At 41.7% G+C, this 25952-nt stretch overlaps 1 protein-coding gene across 1 annotated transcript in view; it reads right to left on the reverse strand.

Annotated features, from left to right (window-relative positions):
* Nucleotides 1-25952, reverse strand: part of WWC3 (WWC family member 3) — an 83893-nt gene that overhangs the window by 42469 nt on the left and 15472 nt on the right. Inside the window, exons 2-7 of the mRNA XM_066620590.1 lie at nt 13963-14072; nt 11781-11984; nt 9340-9416; nt 4822-4901; nt 4288-4417; nt 2150-2299 (exon numbers count right to left, since the gene is read on the reverse strand). Coding sequence (XP_066476687.1) covers nt 2150-2299; nt 4288-4417; nt 4822-4901; nt 9340-9416; nt 11781-11984; nt 13963-14072 — 751 coding nt within the window. The remainder of the gene's footprint in view (nt 1-2149; nt 2300-4287; nt 4418-4821; nt 4902-9339; nt 9417-11780; nt 11985-13962; nt 14073-25952) is intronic.

The following is a 25952-nucleotide window of genomic DNA, read 5'->3' on the forward strand; positions in this document are numbered from 1 at the left end:
GTATTTGTAATTATTATTCATTAACAGGAAACAGCAGCCCACCCATTTCAAAATGATATTTCATTTCAAACTAAATACACAATAAGTAAGTTCTGTAGTACTGTATTGCATACAAGCAGTTAAAAACTGAAAAGTGGCAAGAAAAATTGTTGAAATGAGCCTGAAAAGTGAGACTTGCCATACGGGTGGTTACCACAGATCCAATGATATCTCGGAGGTGGTGATAGAGAAACCCCCTTTTACATTTTATAATTTAAAACTGGCCTAGAATTCCATGAGATCAAGTTGATGAGGCAGCTTTGAAGCATGTATAAGAAACAGCCAATGCGCCCAAGGTAATCTTAACCCATTTTCTCATCATACAGAATAGACATCCTAACCACCTGATAAAACTGAAGGTACAGTAGTTAAGTAACAACTTTGAATTGCCAAAAGAGGTCTTCTATGATCATAAGCTATTTTCTTAACAAAGGAGCTTGTGATCATGAAGCATTCCCACTTCAAAAGTTGCAATACAACCCGTATATTCTGCTCGGGGCAGACGAAGTTTCACAGACATTTTATGCCCTGAAAACACCGTTTTTGAAAATAGCAAATGAACATAAGAACATAAGAACAGCCCCACTGGATCAGGCCATAGGCCCATCTAGTCCAGCTTCCTGTATCTCACAGCAGCCCATCAAATGCCCCAGGGAGCACACCAGATAACAAGAGACCTCATCCTGGTGCCCTCCCTTGCATCTGGCATTCTGACATAACCCATTTCTAAAATCAGGAGGTTGCGCATACACATCATGGCTTGTACCCCGTAATGGATTTTTCCTCCAGAAACTTGTCCAATCCCCTTTTAAAGGCGTCCAGGCCAGTCGCCATCACCACATCCTGTGGCAAGGAGTTCCACAGACCAACCACACGCTGAGTAAAGAAATATTTTCTTTTGTCTGTTCTAACTCTCCCAACACTCAATTTTAGTGGATGTCCCCTGGTTCTGGTGCTATGTGAGAGTGTAAAGAGCATCTCCCTATCCACTCTGTCCATCCCCTGCATAATTTTGTATGTCTCAAAATGAGTATGAAAGCCCTCTGCATTACTATTTAAAGTATTTGTCCCTTTTAGTTGAGAGGCAAATTTTAGAGCCAATTCCAATATACCACTGCCAATATAGAGAATTTAAAAGTATTTTTATATTTTGTTTTCTTTTTCTAAATTGCCTGTTATACATCTTTATTTCTTTGTGTTTTAACAATATACTCTTGTTTGATTAAATGCTTCAGACTGGAATAAATATGGCAAGTTCAGTAATAGCCACATGTCTAAGTACACACATAATGTTAAAACTCTGAAAAAGTGGGTTCTGGAAAGATTGGCATGAATATTATCAGTGAGCAGGGCATATATATTGCACTCAGTGAATGGGGCCATAAGAAACTTTTCAGAACATGCCCTTCTCAGAGCACATAACTCTATATAACTGTAAGGGGATGATCAAACTTCATCTGATGAATAATTCAGGATATAAAGAAGCCATTACAATTCTACTAGGATTATTTTTCAAAATAATCATTGGTTGCTTATTTAGTTTAATGTTTTTTAGACTTCCAAAAGCCATATGCAGACAGGTTTTGTGCTCCGCTTTCTCTCCAAAAGGTTAGAGTGGCCATTTTCAACCACTGTGCCGTGGCACACTGGTGTGCCATGAGTGGTTCACAGGTGTGCCACAGGAATTTGAGGGAAGGTCATTTATTAGTAGAGCCAACAGAGATGTGAGGCCCCCCACTGGCAGCATGGTGTGCCTTGTCAATTGTCAAAAACTTGATTGTGTGTCTTAAAAATTTTAGTGCCTTGTCAGTGCGCTATGAGATGAAAAAGGTTGAAAATTGCTGGGTTAGAGGCAAAGAAAAAAGTGTCTTCAATTCAGTGGATGCAATAACAATACTAATTTATCCTGTACAGTACAATCAACATGAACAATGAGAATGATACCTGTGGAGAAGCACATCTTTAGGTATATTGCCAATGTTTTCTTCAGGAAAAAAGTCCAATACTTTTCAGCACTCACATACAGAATGGAAAGGGGATTTAAACTATGCAAGATAACAAAAACTGCCTCTTTTTTCTAATGGCAAACATATTGCACTGAAACACATACCTCTCCAATGATGTCAGTTTGAGAACAAGCATCACAGTGTTGTTGAGGTAAACTGGAGTCACTGAGTGAGCTAGAATTATACTGAAGATCTTGCAGAGATTCTGTAATACTACAGCTATTCCTAAACCCATCTGTTAACTTGGCCAGACTCTTTAAAAAAAAGAATATTAAGAAAAATGATCAAACAGAAGCATCTATTTGTGGTTCATATTACTTATTTTATGTATATAAATAAAAAAATTTTTTTAAGATGGCTCATGGATTTTTCTTACTAGACCATGATTGGTTAACCATTTCAGATAGGTTACCAGGGAATCATTACTTGAACACACAACCTTATTTTAAAAGCTATTTATACAAAAATAAAACACAATGCATACAGCAACTGGAAAACACTGCAAAATGCATTTAGTCTAGACAGTCTTAAAGAATAACTCTATAACCAAAAAGAAACCTAAAGGCAGCTTACACAAAAATATACAACTCTGCAACAATTATATATGACCCATATGGAGCGCATTCTTAAGCTCCAGTTTGGGCTGCTGGAACAGAGGACAGACAGGGAAACTACAACCCAGAACATTTTCTTTGATAACCGAGGTTAGTTTGAAGGGTATGTAGAGTTAAGGGTTAAGGGTATCTTAATTGGAACCCTGAGTTTCTGCTGCTTGAATGGATACTCCCCATGCAGCTGTTTCAATTTTGGGTCTATTTTTTTTTTTAAATTGAGCTGCTTACTATGTAAAAATAGCCATGAATTTTTCCAGAAAAAGAAAATCATAACCACCTTTTAATAAAGTCTTAAACACTGAGACATGCTTCTATAAAAGCTTTAAAAGATTTTGCAGTACTTTTGCAGCAATGACACTATGTACTTGGCATTTTAACCACCGCCAAACCAATCTTTCCTGTCATCTCAGTCCTCTAACCTATACTCTGATCCATTTGCCATCAAATGTTACAAACTACAGCTTACTGAACACCTACACAAGAATGTGTTATGTAATCTTGCCTAGGACCACCTCCAACAATCAGTATATTTAAATTACAAGGTAGTGATAATTTCCTTCTCAGAAAATTTGCCCACTTTTCTCTCTCTCTAAAAAATATATACCATTTCAATCCTTCATAACTGCAGATCTTTTTTCCTCCAGCAGCTAAACAGCCAAAATATGCCCAGCAGTGAATTTAAAAAATGCCTAAACTGCCCAATTCTACATGATGTGTACTTTGGAAAAATGCAGGCAATTCATTCACTTCAAATCTGACAGGGTATTAACTGAATGTTAATGATAGGAGAGATAAAACAGCTCCCTTCTCATATAAAAGAGTATAGATTAGTGCAACCAAGGGCAAACAGCCCCCATTAACCCCAATTTTACATTTCTGCTTTTGAAGGAAAATTCCCCTCTATACATAGTTTTGGTATTGTCCAAACTTTCTGATTCCTAAGCTTGACTTACAACAGAAATTCCTCTACAGTGACCCAAAGATAATGAGTTCAGCAGTGTCTTGCACAATTCAGAGTCAATTCAAGCTACAATGCCCTCAAGGAACCTGCCATAACATAAATATATGTCTATAATTGTGTTAGGTGGACACCTTTGACCAAGTCTGTCAAGGTCTCCTCCTTAGCAAACACTTTGTTTCAGTATCTTCCTGTGCAACTTGGAAAAGAGCAGCACTGAGTAAAGTTGATAAGCCATTTTTGGTTTCTGTAGCTGGGCACACAAACATCTGCATTCTTTCAACTTGTCCAAGTGTTTGCTGCCCCCTTGTAATTAGAGATATTTGGGCTGAAGGTATATGCACGTTATTTTATTCTTATATAATGTCCACCTGAAAAACAAATGCTGAGAACAAGACTGACTCAAAGAGAAAATGGTGAAGTAATCAAATATATTATGTGAAAACGACTATAAACACTCATGCTTTAAAACACTGGTAAGCCACTCAGTTGTGAAAATCATAAATTTCCATAAAAGATTTTTTCTTTTATGAAAAATGAGCACCTCATATGTATAAACAACATACAGCCAACAAAGAGGACAACAACCTATACAAAAGTAGTGATTCAATGTAAATTCCCAATAAAAGATGACATATATTGCGATTGTGATTAACTGACAGTTTCTTACCAGTAGCAGGTCTTGCCTCTCTCTTTCACCCATACAAATAGCCTTCCTGATCGTTCGAAGTTCATTCATTATTGCCTGGGCTTCATCCAATTTATAATTCATATGGGCATTTGACATCTTACGGTCAATCCTATTTCATAAAATAACATTAGGAGAGTTTTATTAATTTTTAGTAGCATTTAAGCTCTAAGATGACCCAAGTTTCGGTAGAAGGGCTTAGTAGGAAAATAGGAAGCATGCTGATCTTTTCTTTCCGATAATGGGCAGAGGCTCACACATGCCAAAGAAATGGCAAGCACTTATGGGGCCCAACGAAAATTATCCTATGCAGATGCAGTCACACTGGGAAGGACTGCATCCCATTATCAATGATGTATCTATGTTAAAATGGGACATTTTACTATTATTTATAGTAAAAGGAACAAGACACAAATATCAGTAAATGCATGCTTTTGACCAACATGCATAACTGTTACTATCTACAATACCAAGAATGAGGTAGACAAAAGCTTCATCCTGCTTTTTTCAACTTACTCTTGCAGTGTCTCCACTCCTTTCTCTTTGTATTGCAACTCTTGCTTCATCTGTGTCAATTCTCGCTTTAACCTAGAAAGCTTGAGATTAAAAAAAAAAAAAGATCAGGAGAAGAAAACAAAACAACAAACAACGTGGTTTCAGTTAAACAGGTTACAATTTCCAGTGCTGCTAAACAACCTCATTTGGGGACAACAACAGCTGACTGCACCAGGCAGTATGTAAAACTGTCAACCCACTGGGGGGGTGGGGTACAGAGGAGGAACATTGTGGCATTTATGGATTCTGCTAAGAGGTGAGGAAGCTGCTCTGTGCTGACCCAACCCTGCTTGCTTGCGAAGTGTGCTGCCTTCCTGATGCAAGGATCTGGGATGCGACAAAGAGAATGCCAAAGATGGTCAAACCCACAGACTGCTATCATTTCCAGCTCATTCACATGGGAACAAATGGTGCTACCAGATGCAGCTATGAACAGGTCATTTTCGACTGTAAGGATTTGGGTAGAAAGGGGAAAGATCTTTGGGACCAGGTGGTATTCTTATCTGTTCTCTTGGTGACAAGCAGAGGGTTTCAGCAGGAGAACATACTCCAGGTGGCAATGCCATGATATTGTCAAGAGAGCTCTGGCTTCTAGGACCAGCACTTCTTGGATGAAAGTCTGTCAGGAAACAGGCTGTACCTCATGAGGATGGGGAAGAATGTTTTTGGCAGAAGCATGGCATGAGTTGATCAAGAGGGCTTTACTTGAATCTGGTAAGATGACTTTCACGACTGGAATGTAGGAATGGAAGGTTATCATTTCTTCAAAAAGAACAGATGTGATAAAAGGAGAGGCAGAGTAGAATTATATGTCAGAAATGTATGCACATGAACAGAAATCCAACAGAATGTACAGAGTAGCCCTGTGGAGATCATCTAGGTAGAAGTTAACGGAAAACAAAACACACACAACATCATGGTCAGAGTCTACTACAGGCTGCCAGACCAAGGAGAAGATATTGGTGATACTTTCCTGAAAAACCTACAAGTGTTACAAGGGAGCATATATCAGTAATAATATCAACCATCCTGATATCTGTTGGGTGACTGAGGGCCCAATCCTATCCAACTTTCCAGTGTAGCCACATTGCAGACCCGAGGAAGGGGAATAAATATTCCCTTACCTGGAAGAGGACTCCGTGATTGCTCCCCTACTACAGGATGCAGCACATGCCCAATGGCACGGCAGCACCAGCACTGGAAAACTGGATTGGATTTGACCCTGACTCAGCTAAGTATGGGGCTCCAACAAATTCCTGCTGTGCACGGATAACTTCCTTTCCCAATGAAAGTGAAAAGAATGAGGGTAGAAGCCATCCTTGACTTGATCTTAACAAATAGGTCAAAGTAGGTCAATGAGGTCAAAGTAGTAGGAACTTTGGAGGAAGTAACCATGAAATGCTGGAATTCTCAATCTTATGGGAAACTATGTTCACATATAGTGACATCTGTACCTGAAATTTCAGGAAGGCTGATCAACAGCAGCTGGTTAAAAACAATCTCACTGGCTTACATGAATTCAAGTTTTTCAGACCATATGAACTGTATCCTCGAGTACTAAAAGAACTTGTTAGTGTACACTTTGACCCTCTGTCAATTATCTTTGAGAAATTCTGGAAGATGGGGAAGTGACACAAGGCAGACAAAGACTAATGTCCTGCTGTTCAAAAGGAGGGGTGGAGAAAGGAGGTCCCAGGAAATTAGACCTGTCAGTCTGACTTCAATATCAGGAAAGATATTAAAGCAAATTATAAAACAGTCTGCACACATCTTGATATCAATGCAGTCATTACTAGAAGCCAAGAAGGATTTGTAAAAAATCCATTGGCACTGTCAAAAAATGCCAGTCTCATTTCCTTTTCTGATCAAGTAACTAATTTAATCATTGGGGAAGGCTGTAGAATTCATCTTTATTTCAGTAAAGCATTCCACAAGGTTCCCCATGACACTGTGATTAGCAAGTTCAAAAATATGCACTATAGATGACAAAATCATTATTTGAATTTACAACTGGTTGAAGAACCATACAGAAAAAGTGCTTATCAATAGCTCTTCTTCATCACAGAGAACAGTTTCAAGTGAAGTACTCCAGGGCTCTACCTTGGGTGCAGCTCTCTTCAACGACTTGGATAACGGGATAAAAAGGAAGGCTTATCAAATTCAAAGCTTGGAGAAACAGCTAAAACCGCACAAGACAGTAATAGCATTTAAGAGCACCTTGATAGCTTCTCTTGTGAATGCTGTGTTGGTTCCTAGTAATTGCTTCCTCATAACACCACTGGCCACAGTTGCAGTAGATACCCATTTCTCACCATACAACTACTACATTTATTTAGTGTCAACAACCTGCTAGGAGCAGAGAAACCTAGAAGCAACATTGTTCCTATCCACAAACATTATCAGTTACATTCATCTTAGCCTTTACTGCAAGATTTACTTCAGGAAGTGCACCTGCTTCTGGCTCCTTGGCACACCTCACAGTGCACTTCTCCCAGAGTGCTTAAGCAAAGGTATGAAGTTCCTATATTAATTTAATAACCTTTGCCTTGCCCCATATAACAACTTTACTTTCAAGATTCCTGTTGCCTATCTAAGTTAAGGAGGCACAGCCATAAGTAGCTTAAGATGCAAGCAAGGACAACACATAGAGATCCTGTGTCTTCTGCAAGAACTAAACAATAAGGCTAAGGTGGTTGAGGAATGGGTTTGATAAGTATTTGAAAGGGAATTGTGCACTGATTTATTTAAGAAAGCAGGTGTTCCAAATACAGTGTGACAGAAATGAAAGTCAAATCCCAAAAATTCAACAGATGACACAAGATCAAGATTTGGGAGCCTCCATGATTGAGTGATACCACATTAGATCTGACTATTAAAACTTAAGATTTACACCACCGTGTAGCTCCTGGCAAGTCAGTATATTTCAACCAAACTGTTTACAGGTTTACAAAGATAAATTTGATAAGTTACTGTTACACACAATGCTCCAACTGGGCCGAAAAAACGCAACTTCCAGTTATGCAGGCCTCAGAATGCCTTAATAGGCAAAAAGTTTTTTGGCCCAAACAACCATTCTGAAGGCTGCAGAGACTGCATGTGGATGCATGCAGCCTCTGAGGACCTCAGAAAAGCCTCTGGACCCGACTAGAGCTGCTCTGTTTGGAATTGGGGGGGACGACCCAGATATCTCCTTTTTCAGTTCACCCCAGAGGGTTTCAGTAATGCAGTTTCAGTTAACCAGAACAGAATACCCATGGATACCCGGGCATGCCCAAATGTCCTTCTGTAACGGATAGACTTCTTAGAAGTTAGCACTATGTATAGTACGTCACAAATACAGCCATAAGAATAAATAACCATAGGTCTTGTTTTCAGAACAGCTCCTAGAGAAAATGAGTGTTAAACACAGATGCATACAACCCTTCAAAAATACATTTTTTATTATCTAGAGTATTTGGAATGTTGATAACTACTCTGTCTGTATAAACTAAAAATGAAAGGAATTTGGAATTTAGAAAAATGGCTCTAGTGCTTTAACACTGCTTTATATTTAATAGGCAGCATCACACCAGTTCAATATGTACATTTTTATTACTTATTATAAATAGACTCGAGCAAACTGAAGCAAAATAAGCACAATGCCACTACTATAAAGAGGGTAGCCCAATATGTGAAGACATTTGTCGCCTACCCAGATTGATTACAAAAGGACAGTCAGTCTAAGCAGTTCTACATATTTACAAAAAGGATATCTTCTACTTTTGTTCCATCCTAATGTTTTAGGAATACTGCAGGCACAGTTAAGGTCTCAGACAGATATTTAAAAGAGCACATGATAGGCAACGAAGTATGCTTCTGGTAAATGAATTTACTTAAAAGAATAGATTCTTACTGATGTTATAACAAACATGACTTCTAGAACACACCATGATCATTCTGATTAAAGAACACAAATATGCAATTGTAAACCAGTAATAGCAGCTATTGGAATGGATTCAGATATTGTACTAAAAATTATTTCATTAAAAGTTTGAAATACAAGTTTCCAAAACCATATACAATTAAACTTCAATAATCCAACACTTTTAGACCTAGGTGGTACTGGAATATCAAATACGCCAGACTGTCAGGAAGTGCTATCCTGCCTGAATCTAACAATGGAGGTTGTTCCTTACATTACTGTCTTGGCAACACCATCACTTCTTACATTATTGCCAAGCCACTCAGGTTAACCCCAAGCACTGTCTGTAGCCTGCTTTGGCAATACATCACTGAGTGAAGCATGGCTGTGCCTGTACAGGGGTTTGTGACTTTGGGAGTCCAGTCTTCTGCTGGAAGCACTTCTAGACAATTTTGATACCAGACAACCAAGAATTCCAGACGACTGTATCCCATACATGGGTTTTACTGCACAAAATACACACACAGAGAATAAAGGAAATTCATTCTCAACGTAAAGTACATGAAAGGATTACTTACTCTATCACGTCGACTTGCTATTTCTGCTTTAATCTGATATGGATCATATTTGGTATTGGTTGAAAATCCAGAGAATGCTGAACAGATGGAAAATTTCTTAATGTTCAAAATAACACTAGTAAAGGTTCATAAAGTGCATTCAATACTAGAGTAACTGATTTATTTTTTTAAACAAGGAGTGTTTATGCACCGCTATCCTACAGAAACCTCTTATGTAACAGCACTGAATCAAATTCTTTATCTCAAAACATTTTTTCAAACAATAGGAACTACTAATATTAATAAAGCAAATCATTTTATAGTTTCTCCAACAAGCTAATGGAGAGCTTACAAAACAGAATTTTATATTTTTGACATTTAATAACATGATTTTCAAACTGTAGTTACAATGAGTTAAGTTAAGAAAATCGATTTCAAGTAAATTGACTTCTTAAAAACAGTACTTGACCATCAAGATCCTTTAACCAACCAGTTTAATTAAGTAAAGAACCTGCTTTCAAACCTGCAGGATAAAAGTTATGTATACACATATTTTTACAGAACAGTTTATTCTTTTGTGATCAATAATTTGAAAGACTACTTTCTGAACGTCTTCTGTATGATCTATAAATACAGCGTTGCCAGATACAAATGGGGACAGAGTGCCTATACCTTTACCAATTGTATCGACAAGGGAATTTTGGCAGGTGCAGCTCAACATGGAAGGGTTTAAAAAGCTACACCTGCAAAAAATTTATCTTCTGTACAATGGTTAACAGTATAAGCACTCCGTCCCTGTTTGTATTGGGTAACACTACACAAATAGAATAATACAGAACTTCCTGTTCTTAACAAGCAACCATGTGACTGCTACAATATATAGGAAGGAGAAGAATATTTATGGATTTTTTAAATTAATTTAATGTGGTTTACGAAAGCTCAAGAAACTACACTATCAGTAGCAAGCACTCCATTGCTACAGTACTACAGTGCAAGTAGGTAAGGTATGTTTAATCTTTAGACATTATTTTATAAGATACAGAATGGCTTACACATTGGTCAAATATAGTTTAATTCAGCTTTTAGAATTTAGTTAAATCACCTTCTGCCTGGGATTTCTAGAGGACTTAAAAGCAAATTAATATTATAGGTTTGAAGTATATCTATTCCATGCAAAAGCACGACAGCCACTTCTATTCAAGCCTTTTGCTTTTAAAAGCAAGTTTTTGTTCTAGGATCAAGAAGAGTTACAAACAGCACAATCAAATTAAAGAGGAAAGACAGATTTTGGCTCTCTTGTTTCTGTTACTTAAATAAAAGTGTCCTTGTTCAAGGCAACCTGCTATAGCTAAAAAAAAGTCTAAGGCAACTACGGACAGTTTTCAAAACTATGGAAAAATATTGTATAAACAAATGACTCATAGTGTAAAGCATCAATTATAACTAGACTGTTTTCCCCTGATTCTATTTCTGTCATCACTGGTGCCATCTACACCTCAAGCTAGAATACAAGGAATTTAACTATCATAGACACAGAAATGCAACAGCAACACTGAAAAATTCTATGAGCATAAGACAAATGAAGATGAAGACAAAACTGCTAAATTAATCTATGCTAAAGAATGTTTCCACCCATTAGTACAGAAGTTTGTTACCCTGAGTTTTTACATTCACATATTTCACAAAACTTGATTGTTATCAAAAATGTGTAGCTATTTAAGGTTTCAGAGTCTTTAATTTTTCAAACAGAAGATTTATTATGGAATAATAGCAATCTATGAGATTATTTACATGAGTAGGTTTTTCTCTTTGTTTTCCCCAGAACAGCATACACATTCATACTCTACACTGCATTCACACATAAAAAGATTCTCTGGATCCCAGCCCAGCCTGAAGTTTGAATTTTTTATATTTTGTATTATGTGTAAAATTTTATTCTTTTAGCACACAGGGTTGAAGACCTATAGATTGAATCTTCTATTAAGACACCTTATGGCTGGACAGCCCAATCCTGAGCCTTCCTGCGCCCACTGGAGCAGCTGTGCCAAAATGGCTGCCGCTGTATCCAGCGGGCACCAAGAAGCAGCCAGAAGTCTCCTCAGGGGGACTTTATTCCCTTCCCCCCGAGAAAGCCCCAAGCCCCGCAATGGGGCTTCTCAAGTCTGCATCAGTTATTTTGCCAGTACAGGCTTAAGAGACTCCATGTTGGGTCTTCTGGTCCAACATGAAGTTCAGGATGCAGTGGAGCAGAGCTTCTCCTTCGTCCCTTGCAGATGATCACTGATAACTTCGCTTTTTAAAAGGGTTCTGTAACCATGGTTGTTCAGACAAGAACCACTGCAGGCACAGGATTCAATTTGCACATGCAGTTCTCATCCAGCTAAAAAGACCTGCACAGAAGTTCAGAATCTTAATGTGAACTATGGACTTAATGTGGAGAGGAAAAAATAAAGTAAACTTACAACTGGAATAGGAGCGACTGTCATCTTCACACATTTTATGCAGCTGCTGATATTCTTCTTGTGCTAGCTCAAACCGCTGCTGCTTAATTTGATAAATTTCCTTTTTGGCATTAAGTGCTTCCTGGGCAACAATTAAATATTCCTTTAACATACGCTCCTGCTCTCTTCTCCACTGCTCCCTTGGGTCCTCTATTTGGGTGAGCTCTGAAGAAACAGAAGTGTTTATTACATTTATAACACATCCCTTCACCAGGGAATTCAAAACAGCATACAATGTCTTCCTCCAAGGACTTCAGAGCAGTGGACAATATCCCAGAAGTTCCCAAACAGGGGTGTCGCAATACCCCAGCCAGGGAAACCCGTCTCTGCCCCCCCCCCGTGGTAGCACCCAATTGCCACAATCATACTACTGTCGGTTTTGAACTTACCATTAGCCACGATGGCCCTCTGAGCTCTGGGCTACCATTTGCTGGGCTCTGTGCACCTCAGACCAACTAAAAGCCCAGCAGAGGAGTTTGCAAGCTCCCCCCACCTCCCAGAGGGCCAATGCTGCTAATGGTAAGTTTTAATTTTTAAAAAGCTTTTATCTCTGGCAGCGACACAATTGTGTCGATTGTGTTGCTGCCTTTGCCCTCCTCTGCAAGCACTTACCCCAATTCCCAAAGGCTCAGAAACGTCAGGAACCGCTGCAATAGTGCTATAGTGGATGAGACTAAGACATAACCCAAGGCCACCCAGTGATATTTCTGGATGAAAACTATACCACAGTTACCATAAAATCCTGTTTTACAAGCCTGCAACACAGTAAGAGAAGGTAGGCAATGTGGAGGGGCAATGTTCCCCAATGTGCAATTTTCAACACACCAGGGAGTTGCGGTCCTGTACCATGGAACAGGCTCACTGTGGATTCTGAGTTTTGACATGAAAACACTGGTGGAATGCTGGTAGTATTCATAAGCTCCTATATGAAGTAGTTCTAAGAGCCAAACTATATGTTAAGGATTGGTCCAGGGGTTGCTAAAGTGCCTGTTGCAACACCCAGGACATCATGGAAAGCAGCTGGGGACATCACAAAAGTCTTGAATTAATAATATATATAAAACAAGCTGTGGGTCGTAATGATGATTAGCCTGAGAGTAGAGGCTTCAATTGCCCAGCTTCCACCACCGCACTTGATTTTGCTGGCCATGTACATTGTTGAAGGGAACAGGAGATGGAACCTGCAGGACTGCTTTGCATTCTGCTCTCACAAGTGGTTGAGTTAGAAGAGGAATCTAGTGCCTGACCTGGGCCATGAGGGAACTGAAAAGTGGTGCAGTAGGATGAAATGCGGCACTCCTTTGAGCAGCAGATTGGGCTGGGGCAGATCAGCAGATCAGGGGGTTTAGGGGTGTTGCTGGAGTGGCTGGATCCACCTGGAGTAGGTGGGGGTAGTTAGAGACTCCTGTGCCCAGAAAAGCCTGCACTGATGCTTCACGCCAAAGGGAGAATGGCAGGGGAGGGAAACTTTACTTCTGTGATGGTATATGAAGCCTCGATACTCAAAACGGCTGCAGACTGCTAGGGGAAGCTTAGCTAAAAGACCACAGCAGGGAGCCAACTGACAAGACAGCAAAGCATGGGATAGCCCAGGTGAGCTCAGCAGGTTCCAGAGAATGGTATTACAAAGAGAGAGGAGAAAGAAGTAGGGATCTTGGAATGCATTACGTGGCCTGAGCAAAAAAGGGTCGACTGCTCCTCAGTCAAATTAAACTTGCTGGGTCCGAATTTGTGCAAAATATTTTGCACACCCAGTGCCATTGGAAAGATGCCCAAAGCTCTGAAACAGTAATTTCAATTTAAACATTTATGAAAAGGAAGTCATATTTAGTTCCAGCAGGACAACTATGTCCTTCAGTTTCTCCAAGTTGCCAGTTTTATTCCACACTCCCATTACTGTCCAAAGCAGCTGCCTTTATGCCAAATATGGTGTATGAGAACTATGCAAATATGTTACATATCGCATTTATCAAAAAGAAAATGTTTAAATTTCAATATCTCCTGATTTTTTAGCTTTACCCAATACCATATTCCTAATCACATTGTCATTTCCACAGATAATCCTTTGGCACATGTCTTTTTCAGACCACAGCCTAGACTTACAACTACATAAAAAAACATGCACACACCCACAATTACTCACGATTGATATGGTCCATGTAATAAACACCAATCTGTTGATCGTAAACAGTTTCCCACCCTAAAGGCAGTTCATCGCCAACACAGTCGGCAAAAGTCAGTGGCTTCGTAATCCTATAAACAAAAAATGGAAAGGGGTTCAAAAGTGCAGATTTAACAAACTGACCACTATTCTTGGCTACGCAAAAGGTAAGTCGCAAGTAACCTTAAAAAAAGCCAGGACTTTTTCAACTTTTGAACATCAAAACTACTGCTTATTGGACAAAATACATACAACTTCAATAGGTGTACATTGGAAGATAGCTTGCAGAACAAGAGAGACAAGATTCTCCTATACATTCTAGGCTTAGCAATTTAATTATTATGGCATGTAGCCCTGCAAGTTTTTCCTTAATAAAAAGAATTGTGCTGAAATTCATAGCTGTTACACACTGAGCCAAGTACATAGTTCCCCCCCCCTTTTTAAGAAACAAGAATCTGAATTCACTTCTCACAGAAATCTAAAAGTGTATGTTTTTCTAACGTTTCATCTTTTTACAAACAATATAATCATGAAAATAACCCAAATCCACATCATCAAAAAGTTACAAACATGAACTTTAGCTCATATATACACTGACAACTTACATGAACAGATGTGACTATCAGCATTATTCAAATATTTTCCTAGCACACATATTTTTCAGGAAATGCTTAAAAGTACAACTTAAAGTTTAATACCATACTTCCCCCAGAAGCCAAAAACAAGACAAAATGATTCTTTAAAACTTTGTATAGTATAGCAAAAATAATCTCTGATGATTGCATGCTATAGTACAGGGGTTTCCAAACTTTTTGGCAGGAGGGCCACATCATCTCTCAGACACTGAGTCGGGGAAAAATTAATTTACATTTCAAATTTGAATAAATGTACATAAATGAATATATTAGAGATGGAACTTATATGAAAGAATGAAGGTCTTGCAATAGCTCAAATCCTATAAAAGGCCTTGCAAAGAGCAAGGCCAGCCTTTCCTCTGCTGCTGCAGCTGCATCACAGACGTGTAACAGCAAGCAGTGGAAGAAGCCTTGTCCCACAGCTCAAGTGAGAAGTAGAACAGTTGTCCTTACGCTGAGAGTAGTTGCGTCAGGCCAGCACGGGCTCCAGCAAGTCTCTAGAGGCTCATTGGAGACGGTGGCTCCCTGTGGGCCAGACTGGGAGTCCCTGAGGACCGCAAGTGGCCGCTGAGCCGGGGTTTGGGCACCCCTGCTATAGTATATAGAATTGTCATTGCCTAGAATCTATACATTTCCTTTTAAATGCCTGTTAGAAAGCATTATGGAACTCTGAACAGAAACCCGACAGTTAGGCAGATATTCTTAAATAGAGGCTTCCCCCATATCCACAGATCTCATACCTGTGGATTCACATATCCACTGTTCTCTGCACCCCACGCACCCATTACTTTTCTGTCTTCTTTGTACTGTGGTGCCAAGCACTCATCTCTCTTCCTTTGCAGCCTATTATAAAATGCTAGAGAGGAACATAAGCAGCAGCAAACTGGAATGTTATAGGAAAGGAGACTAAAAGAACACTAAAAGAAAGCAGGAAGCTTTCTGCTTCCTGTTAGCATTCTCTTAGGCTGCAATCCTATTCACACTTACCTGGGAAGCCCCATTTGCTGCAGTAGGACTTTTGAGTAGAATAGCACAGGATTGGGCACTTACAGCCCAATTCTGAGCTACCCAGTGCGTGGGGCTGCAGCGCTACCGAAAATGGCTGCCACTGCCTCAGCAGGCAGTGCCAACAGCTCCTTGGGAGAAGAGAACTTTCGTTCCCTTCCCCAAGTAAGGTGAGTAGCCTCACCATTGGGCTACTTGATTGTATGGCGACCTAAGGGCTGGTATACAATTAAGAGCCTCCGTGTTGGACGGGTGGCCCAACACGGAGGCTCAGGATTTGGTGGAACTCTGCCTCCCTCCCGCCTCCTCCCCACCCTGCTCACTCCCTCCCGGTATGCATCCTGTCTGCCCTCTTCTCCCTCCTGCCACCTCCCACCACCCCGGAACACCTTCTCCCCGCCTTCCCCAATGCCCCCACCTACCTCTCCACTGCCTGAATGTCTATGTGACTACTGAGCGGCAGAGCACCAGTGCTCCACCAGCACTAACCCAGCGTCAGCCAGTGCTGAGCGAGCACCAGTGCTCCACTGGCACTGAGGGCTGCAAACATGCCTACTTCATAGGACTCAGCCTTTGGTCTCCTTCTTCTAGAGTTTTGGTTGACTGTTTCTCGGGTTCCTCTCTAGTTTTCTATTACAGGTTGCAAAGGAAGAGAGGTGAGTGCTTGGCACCACAGTAAGTATATAGGGTCCCCCTTTATCCACGGTTATCCCCCTCAGTATCCACAGGGGGACAGGAACGTATCCCCATCAGGTTCAGGGGTACTCCTGTATGCAAATATTAGTCAGAGAAAAGTCTCCAACATTTTCACAAAATTCAGAGGGAAAAAATCAATTGTCATTGATAATTGCAGAAACGCGCATGGCCTCTGGGACAAAGTGCCTCGGGAACGAAGTGCAAGGTAAGGCACCACAAGTTTAGCCACAGTGCGAAGAGAGAGAGAAGGCAAGTGGACCTCTGAGTTTTTGGAGAATGAGAGGGAGGAAACTGAGTGGTGAACAACAGAGGAGAAGGACGATGAGGAGAAGGTAAGTGTACTCTTTCTAACTCTTTGTCTTTCTAACTCTTGTCTTCTAACCTTAAATCAACATTGAAATTTAGCTTACCTTTAGCTTAGCTTTACCTAAATTAGCACCTAATCTAACCAGAGGGAGGGAGTTTAAGGTCCAGCAAGTTGGGGCACAGGAGCTAGGTGAGGGCAATAAAAATATATACGTGAGTGAGTACATAGGTCTACTCTGAGCAGGAGCAGAGTCCTACTCGTGAGTAAGGGTCCAAGGTACAGGCACTTGGAAAAGTAAATAAAACATAGGAGGATAAAGTAGAAAGCAAGTTTTTCTACTTTGTTTAAATTAACCTTATACTTAACCCAAGTTAAACGTAATCCAAGTTAGAACATAATCTAAAGGTTCAGAAAATTGGGACACAGGATCTAGGTGAGAGCAATCAATCAATCAATAAAATAAAGGTGCACAATAAAAGCAGGAGGTATAATTTAGATAGGAAGCTAGAGCCCAAACTAAACAAAGAAGAGGGTAACGGGGGAGAACGTACACTTGGTGTCTATTTTATAAACAGGGCAAAACAGAATTTAAACCTTTAATGTTTAAGTTCTGCCAAGTCCAAAAAACTCTTAAACCAGTGCAGTTTAAACTCAAATAAAAAGCAGCTTGAGGTTAAAAAACAGTCCAGCCTAAGAGAACTGAATTAGGAGGGTAAGAACCTAGCAAGGGCCCGTTCCCAGCCAGCCAGGACAATTTAGCTTAGTATAGTCATAAACTTAGCAATTTAGCAAATTAGCATAGTCATTGTCCTTTAGGAGGTGATAAGAGCCCCATTAGGCAAATCCAAGCACCGCATTCAGGAGCCTACAGAATAGATTAGGCCCATCAGCAGCCTTTTCTCTTCCTAATCTTTTGTACTCTCACCTGGGAAGACCAGCCCCCTTTCAATCAGCAAGGAGGGAGGGAGGAGGAGCTAGTTAGGGGTATAAAGCTAGCACCTGCCACTGCGTGAGCCTCACTGCAGAAGCGTGCGTGGCCTCTGGGACACCCAGTGCCTCGGGAACGAAGTGCCAGGTAAGGCACTGCGAGTTTAGCCTCAGTGCGAGTTCAGCAGCAGGGCGAGGCCAGGGGCCCAGACACTGTCCTTCTCTTCCCTTGAGAAGAGGGCAGCAAACCAGTGAAGGGTTTTTAAGTACCCCTAAACAAACAAAAAAACTATGCCGTCAGACAGCCAGCAGCAGGGTGGGGGCTATCCAGTGTTTTGCATCAAGTGCAACATGTATGACTATATGCCTCTGGGGCATAAGTCATGTGTGTGTCCTCAGTGCAAGGAGCTCCAGGGACTCAGGGAACGCGTCTGCTCCCTTGAAGCCTTGGTGGCCGACCTGGAGAAGCAGAGGCAGGCAGAGAAGGACCATGGGGAGACTTCTGGGGACAATCAGGCTTCGTCCCAACCTCAAGTGTGCAGTTCCTCAGTTGCCCGGGTGGGAAGTCTCGGGGCTGGAGGACGTCATCCTGGAGAGGAAGGAAAATTCCCTAGGGGGGACCCCTTCTCCAGGGGACGGCTCCATATCTGAACGTACTCAGGATACTCCTCGGCGGGAGGCCGGGTCAGGGGCTTCTTGTAGTGGGGGATTTGATTATTAGAAACATAGAGAGGGGAGTTTGCGACGGATGTGAGGGCCACATGGCGACTTGCCTGCCTGGTGCAAAGGTTGCGGACATCACTTCTCGTCTAGACAGGCTGACAGTGCTGGGGAGGAGGCAGTGGTTGTGGTGCATGTCAGCACCATCAACGTGGGCAAGTGTAGCCAGGAGGTCCTGGAGGCCAAATTTAGGCTATTAAGTAGGAAGCTGAAAACCAGGACCTCAAAGGTAGCATTCTCTGAAGTGCTAACTGTTCCACGTGCAGGGCCAGCTAGGCAGGCGGAGATCAGGGGTCTCAATGTTTGGACGAGACGGTGGTGTAGGGAGGGGTTTAGATTCATTAGGCACTGGGGAACGTTTTAGGACAAGCAGGGTCTGTACAAGAGGGACGGGCTTCACTTGAACCAGAATGGAACCAGACTGCCGGCGCATAACATTAAAAAGGTGGCAGAGCAGCTTTTAAACTGATCCCTGGGGGAAAGCCGACAGGAGCCAAGGGGCATCCAGTTCGGGACTCCTTATCCCTATGGGACGAGGATGGGGAGGTTAGAGAACAACAAGGTAAAGGCAGAGTAGGAGAAGAAATTGGGAATGGTAGCATGATGGGATGTGATAGATGGTTTGGCACAGTGAGAGGATGCGGGGACAAAGGAGCGAATAAGCAGCCCATCCTGGGGCATTCCGTGTACAAATGCTTTTATGCAAATGCCCGAAGTCTCCGAGCAAAGATGGGAGAACTGGAATGTCTGGTGACAAGGGAAAACATTGACATAGTGGGCATAACGGAAACCTGGTGGAATGCGGAAAATCAGTGGGATACCACAATCCCAGGCTATAAACTCTACAGGAGGGACAGGCAGGGGTGTGTTGGAGGTGGGGTGGCCGTTTACGTTAAGGAAGGGATAGAATCCAGCAAAGTAGAGATTGAAGGTGGTCCGACTCCACCATAGAATCTTTGTGGGTTAAATTACCAGGCCTGAGGAGCGATGTAATACTTGGGGCGTACTATCGTCCTCCAGACCAGAAACCGGAAGGGGACCTTGAAATGAGGAAACAGATCAGGGAGGTGCCAATAGACGAACAGGCCTTGCTGAGGGAGAATCAGTATGGCTTCTGTAAGGGTAAGTCTCACCTCACAAACCTTTTAGAATTCATTGAAAAGGTCAACAGGCATGTGGATGCGGGAGAACCCGTGGACATTATATAGCTGGACTTTCAGAAGGCGTTCGACACGGTCCCTCACCAAAGGCTACTGAAAAAACGCCACAGTCAGGGATTTAGGGGGCAGGTGCTCTCCTGGATTGAGATCGGTTGAAGACAAGGAAACAGAGAGTGGGTGTCAATGGGCAATTTTCACAATGGAGAGAGGTGAAAAGCGGTGTGCCTCAAGGATCTGTCCTGGAACAGATCAACCTCTTCTTAAATGACCTTTTCAACCTCTTCTTAAATGACCTGGAGTCAGGGGTGAGCAGTGAGGCGGCAAAGTTTGCAGACGACACCAAACTTTTCCGAGTAGTGAAGACCAGATGTGATTGTGAAGAGCTCCAGAAGGATATCTCCAAACTGGCAGAATGGGCAGCAAAATGGCAGATGTGTTTCAATGTCAGTAAGTGCAAAGTCATGCACATTGGGGCAAAAAATCAAAACTTCACATATAGGCTAATGGGTTCTGAGCTGTCTGTGACAGATCAGGAGAGAGATCTTGGGGTGGTGGTGGACAGGTTGATGAAAGTGTCGACCCAATGTGCGGAATCAGTGAAGAAGGTCAATTCTATGCTTGGGATCATTAGAAAAGATATTGAGAACAAAACAGCTAATATTATAATGCCGTTGTACAAATCGATGGTAAGGCCACACCGGGAGTATTGTGTCCAGTTCTGGTTGCCACATCTCAAAAAGGACATAGTGGAAATGGAAAGGTGCAAAAGAGAGCAACTAAGATGATTACTGGGCTGGGGCACCTTCCTTGTGAGGAAAGGCTATGGCGTTTTGGCCTCTTCAGCCTAGAAAAGAGATGCCTGAGGTGGGACATGATTGAGACATACAAAATTATGCATGGGAAGGATAAAGTGGATCGAGAGATGCTCTTTACACTCTCATATAACACCAGAACCAGTGGGCATCCACTAAAATTGAGTGTTGGGAGGGATAAGACAGACAAAAGAAAATACTTCTTTACTCATCATGTGGTTAGTCTGTGGAACTCCTTGCCGCAGGAAGTAGTGATGGCATCTGGCCTGGATACCTTTAAAAGGGGATTGGACAAGTTTCTGGAGGAAAAATCCATTATGGGTTACAAGCCATGATGTGTATGTGCAACCTCCTGATTTTAGAAATGGGCTATGTCCGAATGCCAATGCAAGGGAAGACACCAGGATGCAAGTCTCTTGTTATCTGGTGTGCTCCCTGGGGCATTTGGTGGGCCACTGTGAGATACGGGAAGCTGGACTAGATGAGCCTATGGCCTGATCCAGCGGGGCTGTTCTTATGTTCTTATGATACCCAGTCTGTCTCTAATTGCTAGCTCTGGCTGAGTCCTCAATTCATTTATTCTTTGACTGAGATGTATGTTTTCCAAAGTTCAAGAATTTCTTTCACTCGATGCAGTGAAAGAAAGAGGAAGAATGAGGAATCTGAGGCCCATAAGAAACTGAAATCTCCTGGGTACCTGGCATTCACATTCAAAGCACCCAGAAAGGAGGACACCTCAATCTCTGCCATCAGATTAGACAAATGAAGAAGACAGAGAAGGTGGGGAGGAAGTGGGGTGGGGGACTGTGGGAATGTATTTGGAAATTCAGCTCTAGTCCTCGTGCCATAAACAGAAAGAAATTCATTACAGGTGGGGCCTCGGTATCCTCAGGATATCCCATTCTCGGACCCCCTGCCCATGGATGCCAAATTTCACAGATAATCAAATCCACGATTTTCAGTCCCTTTCCGCTTCCAAAGGAGACCAGAACCATACTCCGGTCCCCTCTGGAGGGCTTTCTGAAGTCCACAGAGGCAGTGGGTGGACACGCGCTGCCTCTACAGGCTTCAGAAAGCTCTCTGGTGGTGTTTCAGTCTTCTTTGGATGGCTCAGGTGGAGCAGAGTCTGTTCAATGCCAGTCTGGGGGACCCGCATTGAGCCAGATCTGCGGATTAAAAATCCAGATACACAGGCTCCACCTCTATGTCCTTCTGGAGCTCAGAAGATTTTTGAAATTCAAGTTAGAATTGAAAAAAACAGAGCTATTTTTCCAGTATTTCAGAAAAATAGTTCTACTGGCTGATCAAATCAAGCATAGGCTCACACATAATAAATACTGTATGTATGATAGTTCTTTCTACAAGTTAAGACCTTTGATCTGTCTTGAACCAGCATTGACACCAACTGACACCAGTTTCCAGAATTTTAGAAGGACATTCCCAGCCTTATTTGGAGATGCCAGGGATTGAACTTGGCACTTTTGCTTGAGAATTCCTGCATGAAAAGCAAGTTGTATCTACAGCTGCTCCACAGTCCCTTTATTCTATATAATCTTCTGTTTAACTACTGCACAACACTGTATGGGGAGATGTCCACAAACACAACTCACAGCGGCGCTGGGTTGCACTACTGACAGAACTAGCATTCTACCAGCACTGATTGTGATAAAGCAGCCATAATGTGTGCTGCCAGAGCACCAGCGGGAAAGCCAGGACCTTCCCGATAATAATGTGTGCACATCACCTGACCACTTGCAACACACCATGGGAAGTAAGTCAGTGGGGGCGGTGAAAGGAGTGGGTGCAAAAGATAGAGAGGAAGCAAAAACTCAGTGGGGAGGGAGAGAGAGAAAGGGGGACTTGTGCCAGCAGGAGAGGGATTTTCCTCGGAATTGTGCCAGCTAAAGAGCTGGCACAGGTCCAAGGAGACCCGCTGCAGGGGAAGAGGCATATGGAGGGAAATGGGGATTGAAATTCCCTTTACGTGTCTCCAGCTCCATCCCTCCTCACCCCACCACTAGACACAGAATATACCTTTCTGGTGCAGTTGCACCATTTGCTGAAATGACACCTGTGAAACGTTCAACATCTCTCTTGAACTTAACAAATATAATCACAAGGAAAAACCATGGGGTAAAACAAGTCAGTGAAGTTACTACTTGGACTGGGCATACATGTGCTTGTTTAAAGGAAAAGCAGTTTACATCTTTTATTAAGTCACATTCCAGTGCTAGAAGAAGGACAATGACTTCCTTTACCTTTACAGTTACAACGTGGCTAGAGGAACATCCCAGAGCTTAGGGGGGAAAAAGCCACTGTGTATGCCTTTGTTGTAGCATCACACAGCTCCTCAAAACAGCCAGTCAGATCTCTATCTCTATGCATTATCAGGGGTGCTCACACTTTTTTGGCTCGAGAGCTACTTTGAAACCCAGCAAGGCCCGGAGATCTACCAGAGTTTTTTTTACAATGTTCGCGCCATCATAACATATAACATTTATGTGTACAATGTATGTTGGTGTACCTTGAGCCCCACTGAGTATAACAGGACTTACTCCTGAGTAGACATGCCTAGGATTAGGCTGTGAGGCTGCAGTCCTAGCCACACTTACCTGGGAGTAAGCCCCATTGAGTACAATGGGCCTTACTCCCGGCGTTTCCTCCCAGAGGCACCTGAAGGGGGGGGGTCGACACTCCGCGATCTACTCATTTTGCCTCGCGATCTACCGGTAGATCACGATCCACCTATTGAGCACCCCTGCATTACATCATTACACCTTCACTTCAAAGCAGGACAGTACAGTACAAAGCGAATTAATGAAAACACCTGTAGCTCAATCCTTTAATGATAGTCTAGGAACTGTTACTCAAGCAGTGCCTAACCTACCATCCCATCTACCCAAGCACACACATATACATGCAGGCGGATGGGATAGTAATATTTGGATATTGGACCCGTAAACATTTGTAGCTTGCTACCAGGATGCTTTACTGAAGATACCTGCAATGTTCCATCTCAGCTGACCATGGTACCCTTTTAAATATGTTAAATGTGAAGTACATCTCAATGCTTCGCTTGTGACACAAAATGCATTTTATTTTTTAAACCTATTTGCCTGCGTATGAGCATTTACAGCTATTATATCTTGTGATTTCTATTTTATCTTCCTATAGAATTTCAAATCATTTCGGTTGTGCATAGCAACCAATCTAATTCTTCAGTACAAAAACATCTGATGCAATTCTGACAATGTTTAAACTCCTAACTTCCTGGCAGCAGGAAACATCACATACAATGGAAGCACAGACAAAGTGAGGCATCACTGAAAGAACAATTCCTTAGAACGAACAAACAAAGAAAGGTTGGGATATTTCTCAACTCTCCAGAGGACACTCAGAACACACTGGCCCTCACCCTGACTAGTGGATTACACCCATTTGTGCCATAGCTTGCAAAAGAAACACAGACTACCATTCTAATAAAGGAATAAAGTAGAAGTGCTGTGTGGTGTTTTGTGTGTGTGTGTGTGTGTGTGTGTGTGTGTGTGTTACTGTTAAAACATACAACATACCACATTTTGGCGTTTAAGATATTTTCCAGAAATTAAAATACTATATTACTTTTCCAGTTAAAAATATTATTGTGGCTGCATCTACTAACACTGTACGCCTATCTAGTACACTTTTAAAGTATTTAAAATAAAAATGAGAACTTGAAATGAGAATTTGGGAAAAAAACACATAACACCACTTTCTGCCTTTCAAATCACGAAACCTGCAATATTTTCACACACCTCTATTATGCAAAAACTATATATATTCAATTAAACACACAGACAACCCTTAATTATTTTTTGATCTGAGTATTTCTTATAATTTGCTTTCTAATTTATTTTCCTACAAGAGGACAAGATTTACTCAAATTTAAATACTTTGTGGAACTTCAAAGTTCAACAGGGGACCTGTTCAACAAAGTTTGACAGGGGACCTGTCCTGGGCCCAACATACCCAGCCCACCTGGCCACTTCCACAGTGAGGCCATGGCTACCAGCTGTCTCTCAGCCCTGGACTTCCCTCATGACGGGCATGAGAAGCAGACTTGGTCAGAGGCCACCCGCAGTGGCAACTGTGCCACCAAGCACGGTGGGGGGTGATGAGGATGTGCCCGGCAGGAAACCTAGAAATGCCAGGCAAAGCTCAGTTGCAGCATCAGAGGCGGGAGGTCCTCCCACCTTGATCTCAAGCTGTCAGCCCTGGCTGACATGTAGGAGCACAGGGAGAGAAGCACTGGGATGGGACAAGGGCAGGGGACTGGACGGCCTGGTTATGCTGAGCCATGTGCCTGGCCCAGGGCTCAGGTCCCAGGGCTTCAAACCAGGTTTATGCTCAACATACTGGGTGCTTATTTTTGTGAGAAGATATAATCAATTACATGAGCCACCACCTGTAGCCAAGCAAGTCGGTTCAGCAGTAGTATCATCTGGAAATCATTTTTGTGTTAACAGCCCCTCAGGGTGCTACTTGCCTGCACACTACTTTCCTTGAGAACTGACATGAATTATGGGATATCAACACCTGCTTATGATATTCCTCAAAGGCATTCTTCATTTTTCAGGAAAAGTTTTGCTTTAATTCATTATTTTCTCCCATCATGACACTCAAATAGGATAAAATATTTTGTCAGCAACTTCAATAGGAGTTTAAGATTATACTACTATACAAAAGTTTATACTATCAGATTTATTTATACCACAGCTTCTTAAGAAAACTGAAAATCTAATTCACAGCAGAACAAAAACTAGAGATCATCAAGTTGTGAAACCATCTACTATGGAAGTTTCACAGATAGAAGATTTAAGTTATTTTCATAAAATTTAGTGTTGGGGAGAAAGGAGAATCTTACCTTACCCAGTTCCGCTTTCTTCATCACTCCTGAGTAAATATCATTAAGTTAAAAATAGACATTTCCGTTTCCTCTGATTATTTCCCAAGCTCCAGAAGTGTTTATTTGGTATGTCAGCTTCCTATGTTTGTATTTTAAAAGGACTGGTACCAAGAACACACTCTGATACCAACTGTCACAGAAGTATTTATCCTTGGAAATCAGTATCTTGTTCCTATTTTCCTCTCAATTAAGCTTTGTAACAAGAACAGTCAAGGAAGCAGTTTTAATCCTCATAGTTTAGGCTCTTACAAATTTTCCCTTCAAGTAATTACTGTGGAAAGCTCCATTATTTGAGTTTACGAGAGTCTTTTTTTAGAAATATACCATCTATTTAGTTGTAACTAAAAACTGCAATCACACTCTAATTTTTTAATCTGGTTGAATACTTTCATGCAAGCCATAAAGAAAGATGGTCACCATATGACTGATTATGTACATGCTTAGCCTGAACCATATGAATGTTTGCAAAGGGTGGCTGCTGCACCACCGTTTGAATCACTGCCTGATGTTACCCTGTTCAACATCCTTAATACTCATAAACTTGTCACTGTCCTTCTCCTTTGATGTCAGGAGTTATCAGCAGTAGCCCTGACATATCAAGGTACTTCACAGTGCACACTCATGCCCCATGGAAACAGTATGACTCAAGCATTTTATTTTCACTGATATCATATTTTCACTGATATGGTACATAGGGTACGTAGTCATATTCTGCCATTTCAAAAGGAGTGATGGGGATTTCCCAGACAAGCTGAAGTTGTGAAC

This window comes from Tiliqua scincoides, chromosome 3 (genome assembly GCF_035046505.1).
Source record: "Tiliqua scincoides isolate rTilSci1 chromosome 3, rTilSci1.hap2, whole genome shotgun sequence".
Classification (NCBI taxonomy): domain Eukaryota; kingdom Metazoa; phylum Chordata; class Lepidosauria; order Squamata; family Scincidae; genus Tiliqua; species Tiliqua scincoides.